Source organism: Ambystoma mexicanum, chromosome 5p, assembly GCF_040938575.1.
Source record: "Ambystoma mexicanum isolate Mex_15411 chromosome 5p, UKY_AmexF1_1, whole genome shotgun sequence".
In the NCBI taxonomy this organism is placed as follows: Eukaryota; Metazoa; Chordata; class Amphibia; order Caudata; family Ambystomatidae; genus Ambystoma; species Ambystoma mexicanum.
Window position 1 is genome coordinate 520,866,972 of NC_090930.1, and position 21,393 is coordinate 520,888,364.

Genomic DNA, 21,393 nt, shown 5'->3' on the forward strand with positions numbered 1-21,393 from the left:
CACTGTGGTTCTTGGACACCTTGTGGACTTTCCTTGCTTCTGGGGTCCAGCACTCTGTTGAGGTGGCTCAGGCTTGGTTAGTCCTGCACCGAGGAAGTCCGGAGGATCTTCCTGAAGCTCGGGTCCGGCTTAAAGAGGATGTACTCGATTCTGGTGTTCCTGTCCCCTGGCAGTCGGTTCCAGCAGCAGCAAAGAAGTACAGCCAGCAGGGAGAGGGGTTCCAGTCAAGTTCGTCTTGGGGTTAGTTGTTACCACCAACTCAAGGGGAGAAGTCGTCCTTTCCGGACTTCTCTAGTCGATTAGAAATTAGAGGCTTCAGCACTGCAGCAGGTCTTCACCGGGCAAACCAAAGCTCCATGAGGGTAGAGAAAGCTTCACTTCCGGTTTCTTCTTCGGTTCCTTCATCCAATGGTCGACTCTGCCTTCCTTGTAAAAGACCTCACCTTTTATGCAATTCTCTGCCATTCATTCGCAGCCTAGCGGTCACTCGCACAGCGAGTCCTCCAAGGACAGCCAGCCGGCCAATCACATTTGGGTGCATTCCTGTAACTAAGGATACTAAGCACAGGGAGTTTCAGGAACCTTCCTCGCTTCCTGCCCTGCCAGACACCCCGGAGTCAGAGGCGGGCTTCACCAGTGAATCCCACCAAAAATAAAACGAACAAAGGGGCAAAGCCTGGTTTGGCACGCAGAGTAAATCTCAAGAAGGACCTTACAAATAAGAAACGGCGCAAAAAGAAGACGAGGGCCATTTTGACAAAATGGGCACCCACGGGTGCAAAACTGCAGCTGCGAATGCAGCCTGCAGTAAAAACGCTCAAAGGTAGGAAAATTAGACCACTACCACCAGCCATTAAGCTGGTAAAATTGTTACATGAGAAAGTAGACCAAAGGGGATACTAAGTATCACCTTGCACTCCATGTACGATGGTGTGTGCTGGGTCTACAAAGAGAAAAAGGTAAGTAAAGTCAATTTCACTTCACTACTCCTAGAAAGATTAGTTTATCCAAGAGACGGTATTTAACCCTTAAGAGAAATCCAAAGGACTTCTCTGTGACACTGCACTGAAGGTGATGTGAGTAACAATACAAAAAGATGATGCCTATGGAGTTTGTCAGACTCCAAAACCAAAAAAGAAAGAGTACAAATCAGAGAAAATTACTTGAGAGCGTGAGAAAAAAAGTCTCACTCACTCCAGGATAAAAGTCCTTAAGTACAGCAAATGAGCTGGGGGTCTCTAAGGTAGAAAGGAATTAAAACAGAAATGATAATTCTCCCTAACATCTGGTACACTCAAGAACTCAATTTCATCAAATGAACCATCAAAAAACAAGAACAGACTTGGAGAAAATCCTGCTGTGCATCTGACCGCACCCTGCTCAGGGAACGCCATGCTACATGCAGCCAACCGATCATCACTGCCAAAGCCAACTCCTACCAAAATACCATAGCCAGGGCAAACAAAGAAACCGGAGCCCTCTTCAAAGCCATAGAGCATTGCATCAACCCTCTGCCCGACCCACTTGTACCCCACTCAATTGGCAATGGATTTTACATCAACTCTTTTTTCATCAAGATCAGCATGATCTGAGTCGCATTCGCTAGTAGGTATGGAGAGAATGTACAATATAGAATGCAATAGAAAGATGTAGGAGGAAGGGCAGTTGAGAAAGAGACCATAGAAGAAGCCGGTGGGTGTACACATGATCCTTGATAAAGAGGACTTTAACCATATACCTGCGTCAGGATAATTTCACTGGCATCGAGGTACTTCATGGCAACCCCACGAGAAGCAGTGGATGTAAGCACCTGTGTGTAGCCGCGCATAAGCTCTTGCTCTGCCTTATTGTACCAGTATCTGCCATTGCGCTCCCGTAGCTGTCAAATTGTGGACAACTACACTGTACTTGTTTCAACACAGAACAGAACTTCACTCCTTCCTAATGTTGCAGCATCTCAGGAAGGTGAGCTGTACTTTATTAAATTGCGGTCGAAGTTGTTGAGGTATGCTTTATTAAATTGTGAAAAAACTACAGTATATTCACTTCAATCCATTTTGCTAATCGCGGGTGGAGAATTATTTTGGACTTTTAAAACTGAGTTTGTTGCGCATGAGGCAAGCCGTGCACAGAAGACAGTGGGTGAAGCACGAACCGGCAAAGAAAGAGAAGTGACAGAGCATGCATTACTTAATGAAAGGCCCTTCCTACGTGTGCATACATGCTGTGTACGTGCCGCCATATTGGTTACCTATGCAAGACCTCACTGCTACCCTAGCATCCCTCAACGGCACATCATACATGTGCGACATCCTCCCTACCTCTGTACTCAAGACCCTTTCAACTGAAGCACTCCTCTCTACTGACAATGATCAACAGCTCTATAAACCAGGGCACCTTCCCCTCAACACTTAACACCAAGTAAATCCTCCAGCTACTTGAGAAACCAATCTTTCCTCCCCAAGTAAGATCCTTGAGAAAGCAATAGACACACAACTCCTCCAACACATAGAAGCAAGCAACGTCTTTAGTCCTACCTATCTGACTTAAGACCCAGATGCAGCACAGAATTGGCTACCATCAAGGTAATCGTCAATGCCCTTAATATCTTCGATGATTGCCATCCTTGCTTCCTGGTTTTCCTTGACCTCTCAGGAGCATTCAAAATAGTAGACCACCAGACACACACAGAGACATTCTACATCACTGCATGGGGATCAGCAAGATCATCCTCAGCTGATTCAAATCCTACCATTGCAGTTTGTCCAAATGAATTCCTTCAGATCATCAACCCTACCCATCACCTGTGCACTCCCACAAGGATACATCCTCTGCCCTGTGATCTTCAATCTTTACATCGAACCGCTCTGAACCCCCCTGTCTCCACACTGCATCCACCTTCACCAATATGCAGATGACACACAGTACTACCTCAAGGCATTCTCCATCAAAGACTTCACCAGTCAACAGGCTAAATGCTTGCTTCATGTTGATCCAGTCATAGATATCCATTTCTTGCCTATAGGTCAACCCCTCCAAGACCAAATTCCTACTGCTGACTAGCAACACTGAACACCTGACATCCAGACAAGACTCTCTGCTATGAACTTTGAGAGCATCACACCTGAGATGACCACCTGCACCAAATCTTTTGGGTTTCACAGACATCTCTCTTTCAAACGGCACAGAAGTTACAAAGAGCTTAGTACCTACTGCGGCAAATCAAGCCCTTCATCCCAGAAAACAACTTCAAATCTGCTGTAAAATGGCGTTGCCATCATCTAGATGGTCTTCTCTCATCTAGATGATGGCAACGCCATTTCGGAAAGGCCTTCCGGCATCTAACCTGGAATCCCTGATTTGTGTGGATCTATGTGATCACTGCGCCGCCGAAACAAAATGTGCATTACAAAAACAGCAAGAAGCAGTGATCACATAGGTCACTTATTCCCTGCTTGCCCATACCTGCTTCCCCTATATATTCATACTTACCTTTTGGCGCAACACAGAATTGTGCCGCTGACTCCCCTCTATTCATGCAACGCCAGTTCCCTTCCACCAACGTGGGTCGGAGCTGGCGCTGCAGGCCCCCCCCTTTTTTTATTTTATTGTCTCCTGCGAACCATGCAATGAAGCGGTGCCCCCCTGGCAACCCCTGAATGCATTATACTGAACAAGGGGAGAGGAGGACACCCCTGAACCCTCGCTTTCCCCGTTCGGTATAATGTGATTCAGCAATTTCTTTACAGCCAAACGCACAGTAAATGTATGTTTGAAAATATTTTGTCAAAATTTCAGCTGAGACCAGATGTGTCCTACATATTCCAGGAAACAATGAAAGCATTCTCTTAGGATTTTTGCAGTGCGTTGATAAGATGTCTTTCAGTCGGTATAATTTCCTGAGTGTCGTATGATGCGTTTTAGGTAGATGGGTGGGAGCTGGCAGGGTGTTACTTTAGGTTCTGTGTGTGCTGAAATCAAACTATTGAGAAGTGTTGCTTTTGCTGCTCGATATGTGTAGGTTAAACATGTAGTGTGCCTAAGCATTGGAGCGATAGGCTGTTAGAATTTTAGTGAATTTTAGGTGGTTCCTTCAGGGAGAAGATTTCACTTGGTAGTGCATTCCAGTGTTTGGGCACCATGGTGGAAAAGGTAGAGCGTTCAAGTCTTTCTCTGCAAAATCTTCTGGTTTCTAACAGTACATTGTTTCAAGATCTAAGGTCTCTGGTTGGTTGGTAGTGTGAGCTCTTGTTTTGGAGAAATGCTGCTTGTTGACATTCAGGTTCTCTATGGGCAAATTAGGCAGCCTTGGACTAAATCCTTTTTTGATTGGTAGCCAGTGAAGTGCTCTGAGAGCTGGTGTTATGTGTTCCCTACTGTTGAGTCTGAGTAGTAGTCTAGCTGCTGTGTTTTGGATCCATTTACTTTTTTTGTGACAGTCCAGAATACTTAGGAAAATGCAGTTTGTGTAATTGATGCTTGAAAGAAGCAGAGAGGACAGCTAGCGCTCTGTGTGTACAGAAGAGGTAAGGCATCTGACGTTGGGTAGTGCAGAGATGGTAGAAGCACTTTTTGTCTATTGCATTTATTTGGGTTTGCAGTGCGAGTAAGTTGTCCATTAATATGCCTAGGTTCTTGATCACTTTAGATGGTTTAGGGCAGTTACCAATTTCCAAATGTCATGTTGGAGAGGTTTCAGGCATGGTATGAGATGAGGCTGTCATTTCTGTTTTGTACGGGTTGAGTTTTAAGTAGCTGGTCGTCATCCATTCACTTATTCACTTGAGCCAGTTTCTGAGGGTAGTGCTGGAGTTTCCATCATCAGAATCATAGCAATATTACAATTGCCTCAGAGACTTCATTAAAGAGGACATACAAGTTTCCCTGCAAACACGAAACATTACAAAATTGTGGAGAAAGGGATATGGGAAAAGGAAATGATAAGTGTTAAACAGGACTCACTCAGCCCCAATTGTAATAAGGAATTATCACACTACGCAAAAGAGCCTGTATCATTGTTCTAGTGAATTTTCTATTGGCAAATCCCATTTTTCAGCCTGCATCCATCTGTCAATGTCCTGGTCTTGCAGCTCTGCTAGCATTTTTATTAGCGTACAGACAAAGCAAGTACTGGCAAAACCAACAGTTTGGGCTTTTTTTGTAGGCATGGATAGGTATTTGACAGGCACACACATAATGGTACTACCTGGTCATAATTAATATTTTATTTTTTAAAGCACTGACCTACCTCGAGAGTGCTGTACAAGGTTACAGTAGCTAGTGTTTGGGCTGGCATCTTTTAACAGTAGTGCAGTACTGTGAGTTGCATTCTGTTTGTTCACTGGGATTAGTCCATGGTCAGGTACTGTTGAAAAAGCCACGTTTTGAGAAATGTTCTAAATTGAACAAACGTGGGAGCCATCTGAGTCGCCATTGGGATCAGGTCTCAGAGGGTGGGTGGGTGAGTGACAAGAGAAGGATTGTTTGTAGGTTCTCTCTTTGAAGACTTGTTGTGAGTTGAGCTGGTTGGTCTATTTACTGTGCAAGGAGTGTGTGCCACCAGATACGTAGAGCTTAGCTGCCAGTTACATTGGTGTGCTACTCTGGACTACTTCATAGATGACACTTTTAGTCTTGAACAGTATCCCGGCCTGGAGAGGAAGTCAATGTAGTTAACATGGGGGATGGGGTGATTCAGTCAAATTTCTGCACACCCGAAATAAGATGTGCTGTAGTGTGGCATATTGCTTTTAGGGGAGCCAATTGCACAGCTGAAAGCCCCATCAGGAAGGTATTTCCCCCATCGATGTGGGAGATCACAAGGGTCTGCACTACGTCCGGAGTGATAACAGCTGTAAAATGGTGCGGGTACATGGCCATACAATGTCAGTGTCTGGCAAAGGACTTGAAAACCTCAAATATTTACAATGCTGCATGCCAGAACAGTTTACGGATGCACCAATGAGATGGATTGTTTACACTGTTATAGTAAATGGATTGTTTACACTGTTAATGTAACATCAGACAGAGTATTTTCATCATCCCAACTAAACTTCAATTTCATATGGAAACATACGCACCACATTCACTGTAGGCAAGGTATGCTTGATATCTTCCTTCAAGTCAATGTCTTCACTTCGGCCAATGTCACCAATTTCTTCTACAACATTAGAGGAAAAGAGTCAAAAATACTAAAGATGCCAAATAATTCCATTCATAAATATTTTTCTTTTTAAATGCCTGCTATTTATTATTTATGATCAATTATAGGGCACAACGTCTCCCACCAGTGGGTAAGTCAGCTCAGAAAATGAGGGCAAATACAAACTTTTAACTCTGCACAGTAATAAACATGCAGAAAGTGTGCAGATTTGTAGATATAAAGTATAGAAAGGAACAAAAAAAAGAATGATAGTATCGCTACTGTAAGAACACTCATGCTATCTTTGCGTAACTACTTCCAGTATTTGCCCATTTAAGGACATACCTTTGTTGGATTTGCTCTAAAATGCATGTATTTGTCCCTGTAAGGACAAACCTTTGATAGCTTTGCCCCAACATGCCAGCAATTGCCCCTGTAAGAACACATATGTAGAGAGACTTTTGTTCTTTATGGTGAATAGATGTCTTTTTATAACGTCAATGTTTAATGCACAGTGTGCAAATCCTAACCTGCATGCTTTATCCAGCATTCAGAGATGTTTACAAAGTATGTGGGCTTTATTCAAGTACTCTTTTTCAAAACAGAGCTTGTTCAAAGTGCCGCTGACCTGAAAAGAGCCAGTAGCTCCCGCCGACCTCCGAATTGCTGTGCAGGAGTCCTCCAGACATCCTCCCTCATGTCCCCACGACTGAGGCCCAGGAACCCAGGCTCTTCATCACTGCAACCAGACAGAAGAAAGCTGGACCGCTCTTATTCTAACCTAAGCTACTGTTCTAAGTTGGGTATTTACCTTTTAGTCTGTAGCTTTGCTCTTCTCAGTTGACACTTGCTAGAGCTGATTTCAGTTCTACCCTTCACACGTGTAACAGCTTGTGACCCTACAGTGATTTTTCTTAAACAAAACTCTCTAACTTTGTGCACGACTTTGCTATCTAAGAAGTGCCTCAGCTCCATAGACTGTGCTCCAATTGACTTTGGCTGTCTTGGCTCCCTGCAGACACTTCTAGCCATTTGACTTTGATACGTACTGTCCCTCATATGTGATAACTTGGTTTTTAACTATTATTGCTGGGAAAGGTTTTTTTTATTGGAAGATTTAAAGGGCTCACATCCTCTGAGAACCTGTTTAACCTTTTTCCTTCCAATAACCTTACCTTTCTACAAACCTCAGAATCTACAAGGTGTACTAGCGATATATAAATGCCATCACTGTCCTAGTTAGTGAAGTTACCTCAGGGTGTAGGAATGTGTGCAAGAAGCACCTCTAAAGATCATCTACTAGCTTTGTGTTGATTCTGACAAAGTATTTTAAAGTATATTTTGATTGTTACATATATGGCCCTTTTTAAAGAATGCTTATTTAAAAAATGACGTTAAATAAATTACTATTGATAACTGAAACCTTAATAAATTACTATTTATAACTGAAACCTTGAGTATAAGTGTTACTTGGCTACTTGTATTTCGTTGCTAAAGCTCACATGCACCCCTCTTGAGATACGCCTGGCTGCTCAGTCATACTACCAACTTGTGTAGTACAGGCCAATATCAAAAGGTGGGTTACCTAATACCAAGAGGACAAGGGTTGTGTAGTCTCCCACAGGGTTACTACACCAATGTTTGCCTACCAATATGTTAGGCAAAGTTTGAATGCAGTACCCTCTGGGAACACTACAAACAACTAGGACTACAGGTATAGGCAACCCAACCTTTGGTATAAGCTTGTACTACACAGTTTTGGTAGCGTGTTGAGCAGCCAGGCTTATCTCAAGAGGGGAAATGTGAGCAGTAGTGGAGTTACACAAAGAGTCACAGTTACAGGTATTCAAATAAACTCTTACACTCAAGGTTTCTTGCATAAACAATTTGCATAAACAATTATTAATGTATTTATCAGTCAGTTATAAAGCCTTCTTTAGAAGGGAGCAACATAATAGTAACACACAAATACACTTCAATACTGTACACTTGGAGTTTCTGAACCAGAAAAGACCCTTTTGGGATGGCCCACAGACACAACCTAAACCCACAGGTGACCTCAATAACTAGGGTGTTGGGGACATTAATATCTTACTGTTGCATTCAGAATACTCTTAAAAAGTTGGTAAAAGGGAAAGGTTATTAGAACACAAGAGATCACACATTTGTTAAGCAGGGCAAAACACTTTTAGATCCTTTTAGAAGAGTCATACAATTCAATAGGCTAAGCCAAAGTCAATGGGCAAAAGTCTTGGATAGGATTAAGCACTTCTGGTAAATAAATGGAAAGGTTTTTGCACAAGTTCCTAGGAGTCTTTGATGAAAAGAAGAATCAAATGTAGGGCCACAAGCTGATTAGACTTGTGAGTTGTCGAAGTTACAAGCATTTCTACAGCAAGAGGCAAGTTCTCTTAGACTTGTTTTACAGTACCATAGAAATGAAGAAAAGATGCAGCTGATGACTTCTGCTCCTGTGCAGCTCTGCAGATCTCACTGTTCCTGGGCCACAGTCGTGGGGACAAGAGGGAGGACGTTGGCGGACTCCTGCAAAGCACTGGGACCGTCAAAGCTAGCAATCGGCAAACTTCACTTTCAGTGGCTGTTTCGCATTTCAGCTCCTCGTGTGTACCGCAAATAGCAACAATGCGGTTCTTGGCTGTTGAGGTGGGCTTTCAATGCTTCTGGGGTCTCGCACTCTGTTAAGGGGGCTCGGGCTTGGTCAGTCCTGCTTCCTGGGAGTCCGGAGGATCTTCCTGGAGCTCTTGGCCAACTTAAAAGCAACGCACACAATCTGGTGTTCCTCTCCCTGGCTATACGGTTTCCAGCAGCAACTCTGTGGAAATTCAACCAGCTCCAAGAAGGATGTCCAGATGGCTCACTTTGGAGTTGATTGGTCCCACCAACTCAAAGGGAGAAGTCGTCCTTGCAGGGGCTTCTCTATCGATGCAAACTTGGAGTTTCAGCACAGCAGCAGGGCTTCACCGGGCAAACCAACGGTCCAGGAGTTGCAGCAGGCGTCCTCTTCAAGTTCTTCTTCGGTTCCTTCGTCCAGTGGTCGAGACTGCCTTCCAAACCGAAAGCCTCGCCTTTTATTCAGTTCTCTCCCATTAATTCCAGCCGAGCTGTCAGTCACCCAGCAGGGTGGCTGTCCTTGCCAGTCAGCCAGCCAATCACTACAGAGTGCATTTGGGTCTCCTAGGATACTTGGCACAGGGAGTTTTAGGCACCTCCCTCAATTCCTGCCCACCCCAGACACCCTGGAGCCAGATGCGGGCTTCACTCGTGAATCCTGCCAAAGGCAAAGTGAACAATGGGACCAAACCTGGTTTGGCGTACAGAGTACATCTCAACAAGGACCTTTCCACAAAGAAATGGCGAAAAAAGAAGACTGGGGCCTTTTTGACAAAAATGGCACCCTTGGGTGCTTTGCTGCAGCTGCGAACGCAACCGGCGGTAAATGCACACTGCAGTATTTAAAACGAAACCACTGCCACCAGCCATTCAGTGAGCAAAGGGTAACATAAAAATGTTACATGAGAGGCTAGACAAAGGGGATACTAGGTAACCCTTCCAGCACCCTATTGTAATATAGTGTGTGCTGGGTTCTAGAAAGTTACAAATAAAGTAAAGTCAATTTCACTTTACTGCTCTAGGAAATAGTAGTTTATCCCAGAGAAGGTGTTTAAACCTTTGGGAAATCTGAAGGATTTCCTGTGCCACTGCACTGAAGGTGCTGTGTGACGCAACGTAAAAAATGATGCCTATGGAGTTTGTCAGGCTCCATAACCAAAAGAAACACAAGTTCAGAAAACATACTAAAATACATGAGAGAGTGGGAAAAAAGGTTCACTCTCTCCAGGTTAAAAAAAAAATCAAGTCCTCAAAATCCAGCAAAGTTGCTGGGGTTCTCTAAGGTGGAGGGAATTAGCACATTTCTGAGAATTCTCCCTAACAAACTGCCAAAAGGAAACAGTGTAAAAGCGGAGGGAGCGCTCAGTGTTTCACTGGGCTGGCTCTTCAGCTCCTCCATAATGGGTGAGGGGGCCACTGGGCCGACGTCCCCTCACCCATTATGGACGAGCCACAACTGCACAGGGCCCCTGTGCCCCTCTTTTTCATGGATCTATGTGATCACTGTGCCACCCTTAATGTCGACTTTCAAAATGCTGACTTCCATTACAGTGCGGCGTTGTAATCGGATAGATGCCCTGCATCCCCCTACCTGCCTCTTCTCTACCCGCTTACATTTTACATGGAAGTGTTCTGCCGTCTCTCCTCTATCCCTGCAGCGTCAGTACTCTCCCACAAACATGGGTCGGAACTGGCTTTAAAATGCTAAATTTGAATCACATTTAATCAAAAACCTCCCCCTTGCGTACTATTCAGTCTGTCACAAAAGGAATAAATTGCCATTTGCAACTGTGGGTCACTTTTTCACTGGTGCCCGAGACACTTATGCCCTAGTCGGACCCTGTGTACGTTCCCTTTTTTATTCCTCCCTTAAAAAGAGGTGCCCCACCGTTTAAAGACCTCTGCTTTAAGGTGATGTGTGCAGCTTTACAAATACAAGAAATCCACCAAGGAAGACAGTCTCACAGTACTGATAGTCTTAGGGACTGTTAGGGAGATGTATCATGTTTATGTTTCATCACCTCTCCTAGTGAGACCCCCAGCACTTTTTGCTGGACTTCTGGACCTTTTTCTTTAAATCCTGAATGAGTGGAGCCTTTTTACACTCGTTGATGCTTGTGGACTCTGTCTTTTGCAACTCTATTCTTTGTATTCTACAAGTACTAAGGAGTCTGCCTGCTCTATAGTTCTTAAAGCATCTGTTTTTACTACTATAGCACACAGCTCCTTATGGGCAGTGTTGCTGGGGACCCTTGGGGTCCTCCTTTAAGATTATTTTTCTATACCCTCAAGTAATTACAGTTCTAAGGATAGATGACAATGCATTACTTACCGTAAAAGCATTTCTCCTTCCCCTACACCAGATGACAAATCTTTTCCATTTGCTAGAATAACAGTGACAAGTGTTAGGCTTTCTAGCCTCCCTGAGAATGTCCATGCATCTCTGCGGGAGTTGTAAATGTCCAATTCTATGATCTCAGGAGCCAGGCTGCTAAGTCCATGGTCTGAGGGCATGGATGTAGTGTCCTGCCCTTGTCCTGTGACAGCATGTTGTACGGGCAGGGAAGTTTCACTGGAGGAGATAGGGACATCTCCATCAAGTGAGCGAACCAAGCCTGTCTGGCCCACATAGGGGCCACCAGTATCATGGTAACTTGTTCCTGGTGCATCTTGTGCACTATCTTGTTGAGAAGGGGAGTCTGGGGAAAAGCGTAAACAAATTCCCTGACCATGGTATTGATAGACCGTTCCCCTTGGATTGGTTCTGGGGGTACCTGAAGGCGTAATCTTGGCATTGGGAGTTCTCCGGAGTTGCGAACAGATCTATTTCTGGGAATCCCCATTGTTTGAAGACGTCGAAGACGATGTCTTCGCGTAACCGCCATTCGTACTCTGAGGGCAGAGGGAAGTCTCTGCTGAGTTCATCTGCTAGCAGATTGAGTTCCCCTGGTACATGTTGTGACAGTAGGAACATGTTGTGTTTGATAGCCCACTTCCAGATGTTCTGGGACAGCTTGGACAGTCCTGGAGAGTGAGTGCCCCCTTGCTTGTTGAGGTAGTACATGGCTGTGGTGCTGTCCGTGAGGACCATTACTGTCTTCCCTTGCAGGTGTGCCTGGAAGGCTTTCAGTACCTTGAACACAGCTAGTAGCTCCAGTAAGTTTATGTGCTTGGATGCTACACTCAGAGTCCAAACTCCGCGAGCATTCTGATGGGATAGGTGAGCCCCCCATCCTGTGAGGGATGCGACTGTGGTTAGAGTGGCTTCCACTGCAGGGGTGGCGAATGGTTTCCCCATTACCAGGTTTTCCTTCGACCACCACCGTAGCGAGAGAACCAAGGCCTGCGAGACCACCACTAGATCGTCCCATTGTCCGCTGGCCTGACACCACTGGCTGTTGAGCCACTCTTGCATTGGGCGCATGCGCAGGCGCGCGTGAGGTACCAAATAAATACATGACGCCATCATTCCTAGTAAGCGCATTGCTTTGCGTACCGTCACCTCTCGACCGGCCACATATTGAGGGATTTGAAACAGCATGTTTTGGACACTCTCGATGGAGGGGAAAACGAGGCCGTCCTTTGTTCGAATTAGAGCCCCTAGGAATTGTTTGATCTGGCTGGGGTCTAAGCTGGACTTCTTCTCATTGATGGAGAAGCCCAGTTGAAACAAAAGGTCTACAGTCTTTTGGGTATTTGAGAAGCATATTTCGTAAGAATCCCTTGTTATGAGCCAATCGTCGAGGTAAGGGTATACTGGGATGGAAAACCTGCGCAAGTGGGCCGCTGCCACTGCCAGTACCTTCGTGAATACTCTTGGCGCTGATGCTATGCCGAAGGGTAGCACTCTGAACTGGTAGTGTTTGCCCTCTATCATGAACCTGAGGTATTTCCTGTGCGCTGGCAACATTAAAATATGAAAGTATGCATCTTTCATGTCAAGTGTTGCCATGTAATCTCCCTGTCAAAGCAGGGGGGATTACCTCCTGTAGAGTCACCATACGAAACTTTTGAGGTTTGACAAATTTGTTCGCTGGGCGCAGATCTAGTACAGGGCGCATGGTTAAGTCCTTTTTGGGTACAAGGAAGTACACTGAATAAATACCTTCAGTTACTTGGGATAGAGGCACAACCTCTATAGCTCCTTTTTCTAGTAGTTGGTCCACTTCTTGAAGAAGGATGGCGAGGTGTCCTGGCGACATGCGTCGTCCCCTTGGGGGTCTGTACGTAGGGGAACTGTTGAATTCTATACAGTAACCGTGGGCTATGATTGATAGTACCCAGCGGTCTGATGTTATACCCTCCCATGCTGGAAGAAAGGATGTTAACCATCCCCCATGGGAGGGGACCCGAATCTTTGAGTCATTTGGTGTTGGTGGCTTGGGAACTGCTAGGGGTGGGACCCCGACCCCTTCCCTTGCCACGACGTTGTCCTCTTTGGTTATATTGTCCACTGTGCCTTGGTTAGAGGACCAGTTACCTGCAGAGTATTGCTGCTGCTGTTGTTGCTGATGCTGGCGTTGGCCTCGAAAAAAGTGTTTGTTGCCATAACCACATTTGTTGGGAGGCCTTGAAATTTGGTCTAGTGTTTTGATGGTGTCAAATTCCTTCTTTGCGGTCTCTAGTGCCTCATCCACCGCCTTACCAAAGAGGTTTGCATCTTCTAGAGGTTTGTTAATTAGAGATGCTTGTGTTTCAGGTTTAAAGCCTGAATTACGTAGCCATAGATGGCGTTTGAGGAGGATTCCTTGGACTAGGGAACGGCCAGCCGTTTCTGCAGCATCCAGAGTATTTTTAATGATGCTTTGGTTGACTAAGGTCCCTTCAGTCACTGTGGCTAGAAGCCGAGTACGTAGGGGTTCCGGTACCTCCTCAATGTCCTTACGTAGTTTGCTCCATTGTGCATCTGCGTAACTTGCCAGCAAAGAGTTGTTGTTGGCAATTCTTGCGGAAAAGGCGGCTGAGGCTATAATCCTCTTTCCTAGGGCATACCATTTTTTACCCTCTTTATCTTGTGGTGCCTAGCTAGTTGACAGCGGGACCACTGCTCTCTTCCTAGTATTTGTCACCATTAAGGAGTCTGGTACAGAGTGGCCCCTGATGTATAACGGGTTCGATGGAGAAGGACTAAATAATTTTTCTATCCTCGGGTTGACCCCTCTGATCAACGCGGGAGTGGATAGTGAAGGAATAATTCGTCTCTTTACTGAGGCGAGAAGGGGAATGGTTTGGCTGACAGGGGGTTTCTCCTTAATGATGTTTTCTACAAAGTCGATGTCAGGAGAGGCTTCCCCGGTCTCGAAATGCGCTGCAGCCTTGCGTAGTAGTGCATTAAAAGGTAGGTTGATCGTCTATAGGTGACGTTTTCCTAATAGGTGAGTCCTTGGGTGGGGGCAGGTTTATGGCGTCAGGGTCTGAAAACGCTGATGGGACTGCCAGGGCTGTGAAGCGCCTTCTTCTGGGTCTTCTCTGAAGCCCCCATCACCCATATCTGGGTTGTCTTCAAAACATTCCTCCTCTAGGTTTTGTTCCCCTTCATTGCCTAGGAATTCATCATCCTCCTGGAAGTGGAGGTCCTCACCAGTGAGGTCATATAAATCTACATCCTCTTGGGGGGGAATCAAACAGCCTAGGGTACTTGGCCCTGGGATCCTCCTGCGGTCCCTCTCTTGATCTCTTGGGTGTTGGAAGGTTCCGAGTCTTCATAAACCTCTCCATTTTGTCCATACAGAACTGGAGTCTCTCTAGGGTTTCGTGAGGTACCCCATAACGTCAAAGAAAGGTTCCCCTCGCCTTCTGAAAAGCCTTCTGGTAGGCTAGGAGTCCCTCTCGACGGAGGGGGCGGTTCCGGCCTTCCTTCTGACCTTTTCGGCGTCTCCCGGGCCTTATGAGCAGTGATCGACGTTTCTTTCGCCGTCCGTCTCTGGCCATCTATGGAAATAATCCGCGCCAGGCCCTCGACAACTAAACTGTCTGTCGAGGGTACCTCCGGCGTCAACGTTACAGGCGTCGCTTGCTCTACGCCGACGGGCACTCTCTGACGGTGCGCATCGTCTGGCGGTTTAGTGATAGCGCCCTTATCTGGGGTAGCCCAGTCGTTAGTCGCGGTTGCGGTTGCAAGGGGGGCTTAAGACTCCTACGTTCTGAGGAGGCCGCCGGTCGGACCTGCGTCTCCGTTGGCGCTAATGCTCTCTTCGTCTTCGACGAGGAAGAGCTGTGGGTCGTGTGTTTATGGGAGTGTTTTCTGTGTGCGTCCTTGTCGCCGGTGTGTTCATCCCCATAAGCAGGGCGTGAGCCGAGCTTGTCGGGCAGGGGACAGACGACGAGGAGCGTGAACGCTCCTTAGAGAGGTCTACGACTTCCGAAACGGACGCCGGGCTGTCACATTCCTCGTCACTTTCGGCGGCGGCGGGTGATGAATCAGACCTAGACATGGCGTAGGCTGCCCACCTTTTGACCCTGCAGTCTTTAAAAGTACTATGATCAGCGATTTCCTGCAATGACGTTCAAACCTATCAACGCCCGTTGGGCCCTGAGGGACCAGGAGAGTACGCACCAGGGGGGGCGATGGACTGGATCTCTGGCCCGGGAAAACCAGAATGATGGGGGGAAAGGGACACAAAGCCAGAATCTTTCCTTTGCTATGCTACACTGCCATCCGATACTGTTTGTAACCTATACTGCCTTGCTATAAATAAACATATTTTAAAAAAAAAAAAGTCTTCGGCTTAAGAAGCTGACAAGCCGCACAGCCGTCTTCCTTGTGGTCGAGGGGCAAGCAACGGTTACACCGTTTATGCTCGTCTTTCCAGGTAAACTTGCCTTTGCAACGCGGGCAAAACCTAAAGGGTGTCCTCTCCATAGCTGAGGAACCGATTGCATGTGACAAGGACCCTGAAGGAAAGGGAGGGGAAAGGGAAAGGCATTCTCAAAGAGAAACAATAAATGTCCCACAACCCCACTCTCCCTACTGTATTTGGCCGTCGAGGCTAGGCCACGTGTTCGGCGAACGCCGAACAACCTCCTCCGTCGAAGGCACCGCCGCCGGAGATCTTGATCGGCGGTGAACAGCTTTGCAGCTACGACGCCGAAGGAGGGATGTAAGTAATAATATAAGTTAAGAACGACCAAAGGTCAAATAAAGTTTTTGCATTGTCTCTCGAGGAGCTCCACGTAAAGGCGACCAATATCTGGGTGGAAAAAAACAATCTGAGGGACCTCGACGCGTGAGGGATTGTGGGTACACTGCACGTCACTATAGGGATAGTGTTACAGACACACCTTGTCGACGTCCCCTTTTCGACTACGAAAAACAAAATGCAATACTCCGCAGTGACCACTGGATGTTGGACTATGCACAGCATGTGATTCTAAGCAGATTAACAAACATCAGAAACTTAGTATCTCTCCCATAACTTTATAGTCTGAGAAATTGGCACACACCACCTTCAGTGAAGTGCCAAAGGGATATCTAGTATCCCCTTCTCTCTACTCATTCTTCTACCATTCTAGGAGGGGGAGGTCATTGTGTGTGTTTTGCCTTTGGCTGGAACACTTGGGTATCTCCGCCTAGGTTCCAAAGTGTCTGGGCAGACAGGAAGTTGGGAAGGAGTCTTCCACTCCTGTGTCCTTTGTCTGACAGAGTACCTGAATAGGACCAGCTCCCACAGAGGGTCTGGCTGTCCGGATTGGATAGCCAAATGCCCCTTTCTGTAAAATGCTGAGAGAGATTGCAGAGGAGTGTGTGCTGGAACTGTATAAAAGGTGCAGCTCCTGGAGTGAAATGTCAACCACTCGAAGCTGAAGTAATCGAAGGAGAAGACATCCTTTGCAACACCATGAAGCAACCACTGCTGTCCTGACCCTGTTTCCTATGCGACAGAGGAGCTCCGAAGAGGACAACTCCTTCCCTTTGGCTGGTGGGAACAAACAGTCCCAAGACGAAGTTTGAATTGAGCTATCTCCCGAAGTCCTAGGAGTTTCCAGAGCTGCAGAAACCCAATACCAGGAGACCTGCTGCCCATTGCGAGTGCATCGCTTTAGAAAGGCCAAAATCATCCAAATCTCTGCTAAACCTGTGAGGACAACCTAGAGATCTGATCCAACTCGCCCATACCACCTCACCAGAGTATGGGACTGCAGGAAGCGAAGAAAATTGACTGGACAATCCGTGCCCTTTGTTGGTGCTGCAGAAAAGGGCACCAAAACCGTAGTGTAAACCAATAAGTTGCTGAAAGTTGCGCCACAGGTCCTCCCTCGAGACTGCTGCTGAGAGATCCAGTCCATTGTCCTGCTTTCAGTCATCAGACCAAGGAATCTGCAGGTCGGATCTAGAGATGCAACATCGCAGAGCATCATTTTCCTCTAACCTAAGGTACTGTGGGGGAAAAGGTATTGCTTACCTGATTCCAAGAAGTAAGTCGCTCCAGAGTGTTGGAGTGCAAAGGTGTCGAGGGTGACCTCTACTTACTTCCGACTCAAGCTGCTGCTTCTGTCCCTACATCGAGTTCTTTTACAGGTCTCCCTTGCTAGTTGTTAACTTTCTGCATCTATAACACAAGAGACTTTAAGAAATCATCTGGAACTCTTCGTATTCTGCTGCTTGTCCAGACTTTGAGCCCTCTCCGAACTGCCTGTAGCTAGGGTTGTGTTTTTGGGACTTAACAGACTTACTGTGCAAAGAAACCCTCTGTAGAACCTTAAATCAAGCTAATGTTACACTAACTAACTATTTTTGTCCCTTAAAGTAACTTTACTATATGTGTTTGCCGAGTAAATGTATGTCTGTATAAACTGTTAGAAACCGCAGGTGAGCATAGTAACCGATAATACGATAACATTCCTTTCGCTTTCTTACGTTGCTACAAATGTAAATGCGTACTAACGCAAAAGTGAAAGTGTTCTTTGAAGTGTATTCTCAAGTATTCCGAAGTGATCTAGTTTAAACATCTAAAGTATTTAAAGTGATTCTGGTGTAAATATAATAAATATATACTTTTCTATAAATTATAAGTGTTTATTTGTTGTGCATGTCTAACTAGATTTAGTGTACTTACCTAAAGCTCACATCTTCCTCATAAGATAAGCCTGACTGCTCTGCCACTCTACCAAACTCCCGAGTTAGTACAGACTGATTACTTTGATCTACAAACCACTGGGATAGCTTACTAAAGTCTTACTACCAGTAGGACTTTAGGAAAACTCTGCTAACAGGGACTGATCAGTTCTCCCCATAAAATGAGCACAAATCAAGAGAAGTAAAGTAGAAGGCTTTATTGCCTCCAAATTGTCAGGTCCGCAAGCAAAACAGAACAAAAAGAAAGGGGGTCACATAGAAATCTATGGGAGTGTTAAGAAGAATTCTCATAAATGTGCTAATTCGTCTTTAACTTAGAGTCCCCAGCTCTTTTGCTGGACTTTGGGACTTTGTACTTTTTAATTGTTTGTTTTCTGTGTTTATTTTTATTTCTTTGATTGTGGAGTGTTAGACAACTCCATAGGCATCATCTTTTCACGTGTGTTACACAGCACCCTCAGTGCAGTGACACGGAGTACTTTTAGGCTGTACCAAGGTTTAGAAACCTTCTATGGGATAAACTACTATTACCCAGAGAAAGTAAAGATAAATTGACTTTACTAGTCCTTTAAATTCCTAGACCCAGCACACCCCATCTTACAATAGAGTGCTGGAGGGGTTGCGTAGTATCTCCTATGTCTAGAAACTCATGTAGCAGTCAAATGCTACCCTTTCCTCCCGAAATGGCTGGTGGCAGTGGTTTTACAACGAACTACCATGATTTTTCCTGACCGCAAACACCGATAGTGTTAATTCGCGGGAGCCATGTTTTTCAAGATGGCATCTGAGCCTCCTTTGTTTAAACGGGTCCCGGTCTTCTTTTTTTGCCATTTCTTTTTGTAAAGATCCTTGTAGAGTTTGTCTCTGCGCGCCAAACCAGGTTTGGTCCCTTTGTTCCTACGCTTCAGGACTGAAGACTGCCTCTGGCGCCTGAGTGTCTGGGGTGGCCGGAAGGGAGGGAGGTGCCCGAAACTCCCTGTGCTTAGTATCCTACGAGACCCAAATGCACTCTGGCGTGATTGTCTGGGTCACTGTCCGGCAAGGACAGCCACCCTGCTGGCTGAGTGGCAGCTAGCCTGGAATGAATGGGGCAAAACTGTTTAAAAGGAGAGCCTCTTGGCTTGGAAGGCAGAGTCCACCACTGGAACGAAAGAACCGAAGATGAGCTGGAAGAGGACGTCTGCTGCAACTCCTGGACCATTGGTTTGCCCAATGAAGCCCTGCTGCAGGTCCAAATTGCCAAGTTCATCTCAACAGAGAAGCCCTTAAAGGATGACTTCTTCCTTTGACCAATCAACTCACAAACCACCTGGATACCATTCTCGGAGCTGGTTGTATTTTTCTCAGAGTCCTGCAGGAAACCGAATAGCCAGGGAGAAGGACACCAGTTTGTGTGTTTGACGAAAGCTACCAGAATCGAAGATTTGCCAGTTTTGCGACCAGTCCCTGTGCAGTGCAGGAGTCCCCCGACGTCCTCCCTCTTGTCCCCACGACTGAGGCTCAGGAACAGCTAGATCTGCAGGAACTGCCAGGAACAGAAGTCTTCAGCTGCATCTTTTTCTTCAATCTGTGAAAACCCGACTGAGAGAACTTAACCTCTCACTTAGAAAGTGCGTGAAAATTTGGCAACTTGCAGGTCTAGTCAGCTTGTGACCCAACATACAAACCTTTCTTTTATGGACTACTTCTGAGAACCGTGGCAAAGACTTTTCCGTTTAAGTACCAGAACCGTTTTACTTATACAAGACTCTAGCCAATTGACTTTGGCCTATCTATTGCATTGGAACAACTCCTCCGGTGAACTCAAACTATTTGCACTGTTTAAGAGTAACTCTATAATGCGCCTTATTAACTTATGCCTTTTTGCTTCTACTTCAAATGCTCAGAATGCCATTTTGCTCTCCTTCAAAGTAGTTTAAATGCTTCAGAACGTGATAGTGTGAAGTACTGTAGTATATTTGTGTGTGATATTGATTGCCTCCTTTTAGTGAATGTTTTCTGACTGTCTAATAAATTAATACGTGTTTTACCAAGAAACCTTGAGTATAAGAGTCTATTGGAATACTTGTGATTGTAGACCTCTGTGTAACCTCATTACAAGCTCACATTCCCTCTTGAGATAAGCCTGGCTGCTCAGCTCGCTACCAAAAACTGGGTGGTACAGACTTATACCAAAGGTTGGTTTTGCTGAGACCTGTAGTCATAGTTGTGTGTTGTGGTCCCAGAGGGTACTGCATACAAACTTTGCCTAACAGGGAGGAAAGCAGCAAAATGAATGTTTTCAAACCTTAACTTTTAAGCAGCCCCTCTGCCCGAGCCCTCCCATGTTACCACTGACCTCTACATGCATGTCCACGGCCCAAAGTGGCTCTTCTATTGTCTCTCCAGCTGGTGCACTGCCTCACCACAAATGGAATCCCTTCCATAAGATTCAATGGCAGCTGTGTTTTTACCATTGAATCCTATGGCTGGGAGGTTTTCCACATCCACAGAATGACAAGATTGTACATCATAATAGAAGGCTAAACAGCGTTGCTGTTGGTGCCAACCAAAAAAATCAGATGGTTCTCATTAATGAAACGTATCTTAAAAGACCTGCTAAAGGTCTTGCTGGTGCATGAAGTGCACTAATAACTGCACAACTATATCACAAAAAGTAATATATTTGTTTCTTGAGCAAAGCGTTAGACAATACCAATCAGATGGGTGAATGAAGCTATTGTAAAGCCATAACACCCTTCAGTCCTTTGAATGAAATATGTTAATAGTGGCACACCAAGATTAGCACAATCATTTCATACATCTTCCTTATGGTATGGGCAGCATAGGCTTCACCAGTGTCAAAATAGCAAAAGGAAACACACACTGGCATTGTCAGTAATATGCACTTGTAAATGTAGGAGTACCAACTGTTTTAAAAGCTTGGCCTTTAGAAACCAAGTTGTGTAGTGTTCTCTCGCGTTCTCTCGTGTTTTCTTGTGTTTTCTTGTGTTTTTCTCCGTTCCTCCCTCCCCTCCCTCCCTACCTCACTCCCTCCCTACCTCCCTCCCTCCCTCCCACATTACTTTGAATGTATGAATTGCTTTTGCCAAAGGGCTCTCTCTCGTATTAATTTAAAGTATGAATTGTACAGATAAAGGGAGCAGGACAAAGAGTACGAGTAGGAAAATACACAGTGATGAGAGAAGAAAAATAGGTAGGCGCAGCGCCATGTACACATTAACGACAATACATAAGAACCGAAACTGGAGATGAGAACTGAAAGAGTCCACAAACAGCAGAAAAAGGGGACAGGTATGAGAATGAGAAGGAAGAAAGCAAAGAAGATAAATGGAAGAGTATAACAACATCTGACCAAGGGCTAACTCCAATGGACGAACATACCCCACCTCACAGTTAAAAGATGTCAGCCCAAATGCTGGCTACTCACACTCCTCTGCTCTCGAGCTAGGTCTGTGTTTTAAACAATAAACTAAAATAAATATACCATTTAAAAATAGACTGAGGAGCAAGCATCCATGGGAGAACCCAAGAGAAGTGTGGA

General features: G+C 45.5%; 1 protein-coding gene across 2 annotated transcripts in view; it reads right to left on the bottom strand.

Moving 5' to 3' along the window:
• HDX (highly divergent homeobox) overlaps positions 1 to 21,393 on the bottom strand; it is a 571,608-nt gene that overhangs the window by 179,917 nt on the left and 370,298 nt on the right. For both annotated transcript variants that reach the window (XM_069612922.1, XM_069612923.1), the window contains one exon: positions 6,081 to 6,160. In XM_069612922.1, the coding sequence (XP_069469023.1) occupies positions 6,081 to 6,160 (80 nt within the window). The remainder of the gene's footprint in view (positions 1 to 6,080; positions 6,161 to 21,393) is intronic.